The following is a 10,424-nucleotide window of genomic DNA, read 5'->3' as shown; positions in this document are numbered from 1 at the left end:
GTTTTTTGTTGAAATCCAGGTACTTGTACCTTTTGGACGTGGATCTACAGGTTCCTTCCTGCATGTTGGCAACGTCTAACATCCCAACATGCAGTGAATGACAGCGCTGCTTTAGCTTGGAAAAAATGTCAGAGTATGATTTGACAAAGTCTATCCATGCATAGAAATTTTCATAATAAAAATTTGCACATCACATTTCCTCCCGCAGTATTTCAAGGTTTTAATTTCCACCTTTCCTCACTGCCTTCAGTACACAGATGCATAGTAAAGTTTTATACCGTGCATATACAAGACGACGATTTCCACACTTTCTTTGATGTTCTGATGAGCATTATCAAGAAAAATATAAATCAAAGTTTATATACATTTCTTCAGAGTAATTTAATACTCTGTGCTGCCTTTTCCATCTCCACCTTCACCCGATATTTATATTTTTATCTTTTGAATTTATGTATGTACTTATTTATCTATTTATCTTTTTGATCTTTCAGTGTGGCAGAGATAAGCGCGCTTCTGCTTAGGATAGTCGTCTTCTAAGTTTCACTCGGAGTGCGACAGAGTGGTTAGCAAGCTTTCTGGGCTGAACATCTTGCGGCAAGAACTCAATAGCAGCGAGTAATTAAAAAAAAAGAACAGTCATGAAGAATAATCTATTCAGTCCGTCTGCATCATTCCTATTTCAACTTTCTTGCATTTCGATGTATTAACATATGTATTCCATGTATCCTCCTATCTAACTGTCTCCAGATATGAATACGACTATAAGATCATTGACATCTTTCCCTTTTATTCAACTTTTGACAACTTGAGAATTTACCACCCACCACTAACATCTCTTGTCATAAACATTATTGACCAGTGGCATTGATTTATCCTCACAGTTACATAGTCGCAGATTAGTGAAGCTAGGCTGCCGTTGCCTTTCTGAGTGGTGTTTATCTTCCAAATACTTGCGATGTTACTATTTTACAGAAATGAATATAAAATGGTGGATAAAGTACCTGTCCGGTGATTAGGAGGTCGCTGGTTCGAATCCAGCTCGAGTATGTATGCCCGGGTTATCTATTGTTGTATCATTGTATAGCATGTTCGCTGTTTGTCACCGTGATGGCAGATACATGTATCTCTAGCATCCCCTTCCCTTCTGAATTTGACTGTGTAAAATTACATTCAATGCAAAAGTCCACCAAGCGATAATTGCAAGTTGTGAGTAAAATAACTCACAGATTAAAGGTACGATGTTAATTCCCCCTACCACCTGTAACAGTGATAATTATTCATGCAGCAGTTAACAAAATCATTTTTCACAAAACACATTCCTCTCATCTTAATCAAACCCACACAACTTTACAATAAAGTGTGCTTCATAATTCTAGATGTATGTCATCGCTTTTTCAAAGAGTAAATTGTAAAGTGATTTTACCAAATGGTTTTCTCATTTGTTACTTTGTTATTTTGTAGGATCATTCAGGAAGGCGTATTCACAGATACTCCATTGATTGAAAGCAGGTAGTGGAGGGTAGATTTCTACTCCACTTTGAAACAAAAACAAAAGCAGGAGTAAGTACCCGACATGTAAAAATCCTGAAAAAGGCAGTATTATCAATAAAAAAAAAGTAATGACACTCTTTGAGATACACAATTGGCCTTAGAAATCTAGGAATATTCATACACAACAGGCATCGCAAAAAGTGAGCCCATATAAAATAATGCACACTACTGTGATATACTTGCATGCAAGTCTGTGCAACTATCCCAAAACAATCCACATGTATCGTATTTCCCTAGAGGGGATATCAGGATATCCCATGGTAAAAAAAAAAAAAAGAGCAGCAATGCAGCCATTCGTTTAATGTAGGTCTTTGTCGAATCCGAAATTAAAGAAATTGTATAGTTTTGGTTGAGGCCTAAGTTGAGGTTTCTACCATTTTCGGTGAGATAATGAGAAATCTTTTACAAAATATGAAAGAACATGTAATTCCAAGAGGAATTCAATGTTTATTTGATGAAAATTGGTTTTGAAATGGCTAATATATCCAAAACAGAGCGATCCTTATAAAGGGTGGGATCCACCTTTAGATATACGATCAATTTGTTTTACTGTGTTTTCGGATGTCTCAGCCATTCCAATTCCATCAAACAAACCTTGATTTCCACTAAGAATGGTATGCTCCGTACTATTTCATAAGTGCTTTCTTTGTGTCACACAAAAAGTTAAAAGCTCTCATCTCCACCAATAATAAACCATCCATTTAGAATCAATTGCTAGTATTATCGTTATTAATGATTAAAAAATACAGTCAATAAAGACACTGGTCTCCTCTTTAAAATTATGCATGACACGATTTCTCATGCTTCCGTTTCGTTGGCCAACAAAGAAAAACTGGTTTGAGAGCTGTCGTTTCGATCGCGTTCATGTGGAAAAGTACCTGTGCGAGCGAGGGCTGGTCTGATTTTCATCTGTCGTTATACGGCATGAAATATGTAGAGTCTCTCTGAAGTGCAGAGAGCTATCTCGCCACTCTCAAACTCTTGCAGAAAGTACCAATTTCTTTTCGGTTGACATATTTTGAAATCGCTGATGAGATTCTTGACGTGCTCAAAGTCACTCGTGTATTGATCAATACTGACAAGGCCATCGTCATCCTTTACCCAAGCTACGATGACCAAATCATCTCGACAAACCGCTGGGAAGGCAAAGGCCGTCTCCTTCTCCAAGACATTCGCCTTCTTTCCCTCACCATCAAGCCTGATCACATGTCTCTTATCTTTAAGTATCAGGCTTTCTGTGGACTGAAAAGAGAACAATTGCCAAGGTGTATATCCATCACACATTATTTTTCTGACTGCCGCACCACCATTGGGGGAAAATACCTCAACAGTCCCGTGGTCCACGTAACCTACGTAGATATTATCACATCCATCAACCGTCAGACAACCAATCCATCCTTCAGCGTTACTCATCGTCTTGAATTCAACATCGAGCTTCTCCCACTGTGGGGTGTACAATGACACCTTGTTGTCTGCATCATACGCAACACTTCGACAATCGGACAAAAATCGAATGTCAAGGATATTAGCATCGTTCAGCACCGTCTGCTGTAACTCGCCATCAGGTGAGAAGAGTTGGATTCCGCCTCCCCACAGTCCCACCGCCATCTCACCGCTTGGTACGCGAGTGACGCATTTTATGCAACAATCGCGAGGGAGTTCTACATCTGCTTTGAGATTCAAGGTATCCCTATATCCTTCTACCTCACCAAGACTGAGTTCGTGTGCTCCTTCGTATTTACGAAATGTGATTTTTCGGGCTCGTTCCACGACACCTCTTGGTGCCTGTTCGCCAGGGTTGTTTCGTCCCAGGATACGCTCAAGCCTCTTGCACAGAGTGTCATGGGCAATCAAGGCGTCTTTCTCTAGCGATACTTTCATACCATTGGCTACCAGTTTTACCGCAGCGCTCATCTGGCTGATTGCTCGGCGACTCTCTTTTATCATGTCAAGCAGCTCTTGCTGAAGTTTTTCAGACAGTTCTTTCAGTTTACATTTCAGCGCCTCTCTTCTTTCTGACAAGAAATTGATGTATTCGTTGTATGTATTGTCGATATTTTCGTTGACCTTTGTCATTACAGACGCTATTTCCTTGCGTTGTGTTTCTATAAACTCAATGTGCTTTTTCCCGGCTACTTTCTTTGACTCTGCTCTTTTCTCTAAGTCCTTGATATTTTCCATCAATGTTTCCTCATGTTTGGAGGCTTCTACCACTTTATGTCCCTCCTGTGAGTGCTCCAACATCCCGCATCTGAAACAGACGAATTCCCGACATGCGCGACAGAAACATTCGTCGTCCTCGTTGGGGTGTTTTTTACACTTTCGTCGCCTCTTACAGGGAGCTTTCCCAGAAACTACCTCACTCACGGCCACAACTGAGTGCTTGGAGAACCTTTTCCAGTTGGAATGGTCTTTCTCGCAGGATTTGCACATATTTTCCCCGCAGTCTTGACAATAGGACACGGCTGGCGGGTTTACCTCCGCTTCACAAACTGAGCACGTTGGAATTTTAGTTTTCACTTCTTCCACCACAGAACTCGGCGTGACTATTGTCTGTAACTTATCCACATCTTCATTGGTTACGGAAGTTCCTTTCGTGCACACAGGACATGACACAGCACTTTGGTTGGTCTGGGTTTGAAAGATGCATTTCAGGCAGTCTTTGCAGAAGGTGTGAGAGCATGTCAGTGTTTTTAGTTGGTTGGAATTTGTTAGACAGATAGAACACTCCGGTTTCTGGCTGCTGAATTGATGATTCATTGCCATGGTGTGTATCTGCATATCAGGCACAGAAACATAGAACAGGATTAATATGACAAACATGTAGTGAGCTTTGCACGCACACATTTGTCATGCACACATGCTGACACATACACAGAAACTAACTTCTTTGTTTCAGTGAATACATTAAAGTAAGGCTAAGTTCAACAAAAGCGTATAAATAATTTTTTCTTCTGCTTACAAAGTCTGCTTCACTTCCGGGTTGACTTTTGCTGATTTACGTCTGACTCCGACGTTCATATCGCTGAGGGAGATCACAATTTGTTCGTGAAGCCTCCACAACGCTGCGAACGGAAATTAGATTGAATGTAAATAGATTTCTATTAACTAACAGGGTACCAAAGATTAGTCAAGCAAGACATGAAGCACATTACGAACCACTCACTACTGTCAGACAGCTAGCTAGCGAAGGAAGGACCACTGTGACCTTTTAACAGTGACCTATCGTACATTTATAGCGGTGGGTTTTCCCCACCTGTTAAGAACGCACGTTCTGTAAACGTTGGTGAATTCGTGATGTGGGATTTTCGTACTTTTTGAGCCCTACTTAACTAACACGAAAGAAAAAAGAAAGTTATCCATTTTTACAAGAATTATGAACAAACGAAATTCACTGGAATTAGTCCAGAGCAGTTGTTTTTTTTCTTTTTCGTTGAAAGTTTTCACATTTTTCACATGCAACTCGAATACCGTTAAGACATAACCTACTAATTTGGACTCAACTTGACGTCACATCGCGCACTCCGCACTGGCCCGTCTTTATACCGCCCTCTATAGTAAGGTTCGCTAGAAACAAACATGACAAAGGATGGACAAGGTTTCAAACACATACGATCTCTCCACGCTCTATACACAGAGATCAGTGTTTTCACAACAGCACATGGTGTGTTATTCAAGTATAAATGTTCCATGTGCAAATGCAAAGCAGAAGTAGAACTTGGTCAAGATTAAGTTGGTTTGTATATGAGTTTGAATGACATGTTCTATTTAACCAATACTTGCAGGAGGTAAGAGAATAAGCAACTGATTTGAATTGATTGTAGAGTGCAAGACAGATATTTGTGCAAAAAAAAAAAACAACACGCACACACACACACACACACACACACACACATAGGAAAATATGAAAAAAAATACCCCAAACTAGTATTATATTAATATGTCTAAAGCAAGCGAGAGAGGTGCAATGCTCACTTATTATGTTGAGTGATCCTGTGCATTATTTTTGTTGAAGACATGCAAAGACAAGACACAATATTCAATATGCACATAATGAATACCGGTGTTCGTTTCCTTTTTCGTTAGTAAATTAATCAAGAAGGAATATTCACTAGGAATATTATAGTCAGGCGATTGACACAGCTATTGGAGGGATATCACCTCCCTCCTTGACATTTCCATTGTGACCTAGACTAGCACTAGTATATTTTTAGCTACGGTATTTTTTTTTTCCAAGTGCAAACAGTGAGATAACACTCCAGTAGCCCTTGAAAGTTTCGACTTTTTCAAGCTGCCACTCAAGTACACTGTATTAATTTTGTATCATTGCCTTAAGTCAAAGAGATTTTTCTCCTCCCCACCACTGGGGGAAATCTCTGTGCTTTGAGTTTAACGTCGCGGTGCCAATTTGTTTTTATATCGCCCTCTACGTCAGATTTCCCCTGGCGCCTTCACGTTGTTGTGGGGTAATTCTGAATAACAGATAAGTTTACGGAGGCTGATGAGGTATTGATCATAGAACTGAAGTTGCTAGATACAAAGGCCGTACTCATCGTATTAAACTTGGCATCTATGGCAACGTGATCAACGCGCAGATAAGAAAAGGCTGTATATAAAATGTGTTTGTTCGCTTGGGAATACTTTGGGGTTTTTTTTCTACATTTATTTGCTTTGGATTTTTCATTTGGTTTGTTTAGTGTGTTTTTTAGGGGGGTTAAGAAGGGTCCCGTGGCTCGTTTTACAGCTCGTGATTGGGGGGGGGGGGGGGAGTGTTCGAACCCTAAAGACAAAGACAATGTGTGTTTGTATGTGTGTGGGAAAGGGAGGGGAATGGTGATCCCAGTCCCCAGCATCCCTCTGCATTTCGCGGCCAGTGATGATGATGATGATGGTGATTATCTTCATCATTTTATCACAGTCACCAGTCACTTCTGCCATGACCTCTGTCAAATTCAAGTGACAGTTAGACATGAGTCATCCACAAAAAAAAAAAAAAAAAAAAAAAAAAAAAAAGAATGAGCCTTCACATCACTCCCATATGATCGCATACGTGAAAAACGCTAATAGGTTCTTACTGCTTACGTATAGAATATCTCGAAAGCCGATCACAGGTTCTGCATCGACTTTTATAGCTCGGGTATAAACTGCGGGCTTCCAGACGTGCACAAGCTCGAGTCACACCCCTATGTCTACACGGCCGCACTGTATCCCGTTAACAAATCTTGCGGAGGAGACTTAAATTTGTCCGTCTCGAGCGTAGGAGTGTTATGGCCTATAGGCAAGCACGGTAACGGCAGCGATTTTTTTTTATTCTTTATCTTACTTTTATTTTTAATTCATTTGAATAGTTACATATTATTTATTCATTAATCTATTTACCAGTTTATCTATTCATTTCGTTCGTTCTTTCTTTCTTTCTTTTTCTTTCTTTCTTTATTTGCTATAATGGCGCGGCGAAAAGAATCATGTCCGGTTCTGGGAATAAAATCTTACTTCTCTGCAAATAATTTTGTTACAAAATCAATCGTACATACTTATGTGATGTCATGACCTAGTCTTCTGATCCAGCAGTCTCATAACCAAAACCTCAAACATTTATAATGTTTGATCAGATTGTCTGATGTTCCTCAAACTTGTACTGATGTACTCCACTAATATATCACTGCCTTCACTCAGTCAACATGTATTTCAAGGTTTCATTTTCTTTAAATAGTGTTGGTAATATCATTCTGTTACAATCTATATCTCTCTCCCCTAATTATCTTCTTTTCATTTCCCCTTACGTCTAAGAACTTCATTATCATATTACATTTTTTTTATTATACCAGATCTTTCCTTTTATGGAATTTCGCTGCATATCATTTCAGCGTTGATATTGAGTGTACATACATGAATAGAATACATTGATAATATCTTATATCGATTGGTGCATTCTATTCATATACATCTTGAAAAGAGCACTCAATTCCCTGTATATTTCGGGGGGGGGGGGGTCAACACACGGCCAATGCCACCACCACTTTAACAAATTCAGTTGATTTTGTTGTTGTTGTATGCCCATGACTAGCACTCGTCTTTGTTTTGTTTATTTGTTTGCTTGATTGTTGTGAAAGCGGGATTTCGAGGTATGTAGTCGATGTTTGATTTAGCTGCGAAATACAGAAAGCCTGCCTACAGACGGGTGGTCTGTTTCCTTTTAGGTATTTCAGTTCCACTACATACGTTTATATATACGTTAATATATTTCAATATAACATGCTTCAGCTATGAGACGCCATTCACCCGGAACAGTGATGCTCGCCATACAGTGCCATAGGGCCACTCTTGGTGGCGGGCGGTACAATTAAAACACGTCCCGTCGAGCGAACCCGGGCGCAAAAGCGGGTCTAAGGGGTTTGTCACCTCGGGGGTCTGTTGCCCCCGAGTTTGAGTCGGGTATCGGTTTGCCACGGACAAATTAGTCTTGGTTGATATAAAAGTAGTTGATTTCCCATAAGTTGCACATTCTAACATGTCATATATACAGCCTATACGTACATAATTATGATGTATTAGCAAACGAAGGATTCTTATCATAATCTTACCAAGGTCCATTATTGGTACTACTAACACCTACCGGTGATATTTGTGTTGTTCATTTCAACCATACAATGCATATGGTGAATCGGACAAAGGTGTAATAAAGGTGTATGCCACTTTTTGGGCTATTACGTTCAGTTTTGCTGGACTTAGGCAGTAAAGCATTCACAGGTTAATGTTTATTTATTTTCCCCTTGTATTATTACAAAAATACTATGATATTTACTTTTCATGACGCAAACGATTGTCAAAAAGTATGCTGTAGCAACAAAGGTCACACAAAAATAGAAATTAGAACAAAAGCGGGGATGGGACGTAAATTAAGAGCATTACTTGTAGTATGTATGCACGGAGCATGATTCGAACATAGTAATACTTTTATGCTTCTGCGTCCGTCTACCACATCGACTCAATTATTCCCCTGACACTCGGACGGCCACCGAGGCATTCCCTGTGATAATGTCATCAAATAATGCCTTCATTTCGTCGCCCAAACTACTTACAGACCTCTTCAAGTGGACGAAGCGCATGCTAACTGCCGTGACTGTTGATTGGCCATCGTCATAATCCGTGTTGCCCAATCAGATTATCCCGAAATGTCTCAATAAGTTTCTTTATACAATATTTGGATCTCACGGGACTGCAACAATTAGACATCTAAGTTTGTCATGCGTTAACTATGCATCTTTTTATTTCCTTATTTGAGTTTGACAAGTATATACAATTTGTCGGCAGGACATTATACACCATATAAGGAACATAAAATTCTGATGGCACCTCGAAACTCTCGGAAATCAAAGTGTTAAGCCTTTTTGTGATATGATCATACTCATACAAGGCTAGGGTATTTCTGCGATTATATCTCTATTACCTTGTTCTTTCTCGCGTCACTTTTTTCCCACTCTCTCAACATACTTCTGACGAGATCACTGTCGCTGCTGAACGTTTTTGTCTGTTCTGTTCTGTTCTGTTCTTTTTCTGTTATGTTCGTTTTGTCTCATTTTGTCTCGTCTTATTGTCAACTCTCCGTTGTACCGTTAATATTATTTCAGTCCCATTTCATGTTTATTTGTGTGTATAATCTACCTGTTTTTGTTGACCTCTCTTCCTAGTTGGCTTCCAGACTTGTTCTTTGCTCTCCACTGATGTTTTTCTTCTGAGGGGCCCTCATCCTACAAGCTTTGTCTTTTTAGTGGGTCCCTCCATTTTTCGAATTTTGCATACTGTTTACCCCTTACTTCTAATCACTTGAGATTTATGATAATGTGTAATTATCGTAAGGTGCTACAATCATTGTACATCATTTTTATCCCACAAAGTTTTACGCACCTTATTTTCTGTTACCCATAAAAAGTGATGTCTATATGTTCTTGTCGAAAAATGAAGTAAAAAAAGATTGAATTGAATTGAATTGAATTGAATTGAATTTAACTGAATTGAATTGGATTGAATTGAATTAACACAGAACGAAAAGTAGTGTTGCACACACCATCCAAAATTCTTGGTACAGAAAGTGTTAACCACAAGTCGCGGCTCGCATTAACCCTCACGCTGCCGAGGAACATCAATCTTGCAAACCGTAGTCGCTCCCCGTCCAGGGACCTGCTGTCACTCGCAGTGATCTATCGGTCTGCTGCGTGTGCTACCGCCCATACCTAGCACCTCGCTTAGCGGTCACGTCGCGCCTTGAAAGCCGCGCTCACCAGGGGAGCTGCATATAGCATCGGGGAGTGAGTATCAGAAACTAAGCAACCAAGGGTTGGGGAATTTCGGGTGACACACTCAGGATAAAAACGTGGTAGGAAGGAATCCAAACGCAGATTACCGACTTATGCCAAGTTGCTGTCGAGTTGTGTAGTTTGGTGTCGTATCAGACGAGACAGACTAGCGAAATTTGATCGATCGACCAACTTTCTCATTGATATGTACAGCGCCCTGTGTTGAACGTCAGCTAAATAATACAACAATTTTGTTCCCCTCTCAGCATCATTTGAGAGTATTCGGGAAGGTAACGTGCCGTGTTCCGTTCTGCGGATTGAGATACTCTTTTAAACAGTTTGTTTGTCATGGTGTCAAACGTGTCTCCAGTCATCTTCTTAGCAATTCACTTGCACGGCATCTGGCGAGAACTTCAATAGAGAACTTGACTATCGTATACACTTGTGAAGAGGACTGGTGTGTAGAGCGGTGACGTACGCATCAAAGACGACGTAACTCTTGACACGCACGGGTTGTCATCCTCCTACACTTATGAACTAGCAGTATAGATCTGTCATCTTTCCGGCCTGAGCAAG

The 10,424-nt window shown here is 40.1% G+C and overlaps 1 protein-coding gene across 1 annotated transcript; it reads right to left on the bottom strand.

Moving 5' to 3' along the window:
- Positions 1 to 1,574: 1,574 nt before the first annotated feature.
- LOC139744987 (E3 ubiquitin-protein ligase TRIM45-like) lies at positions 1,575 to 4,694 on the bottom strand. The gene is made up of 2 exons (XM_071655393.1): positions 4,514 to 4,694; positions 1,575 to 4,326 (listed from the first exon to the last, which is right to left on the bottom strand). Exon 2 carries the CDS (start codon positions 4,315 to 4,317, stop codon positions 2,467 to 2,469), a length of 1,851 nt encoding a protein of 616 aa, XP_071511494.1. The 5' UTR covers positions 4,318 to 4,326; positions 4,514 to 4,694; the 3' UTR covers positions 1,575 to 2,466.
- Between the last annotated feature and the right edge of the window lie 5,730 nt (positions 4,695 to 10,424).

This window comes from Diadema antillarum, unplaced genomic scaffold (genome assembly GCF_040938485.1).
Source record: "Diadema antillarum isolate AM-2024a unplaced genomic scaffold, OU_Dant_1.0 seq00001225_RagTag, whole genome shotgun sequence".
NCBI lineage: Eukaryota > Metazoa > Echinodermata > Echinoidea > Diadematoida > Diadematidae > Diadema > Diadema antillarum.
Note: the sequence above shows the minus strand (reverse complement) of the source record. Positions and strands in the feature narration are given on the sequence as shown.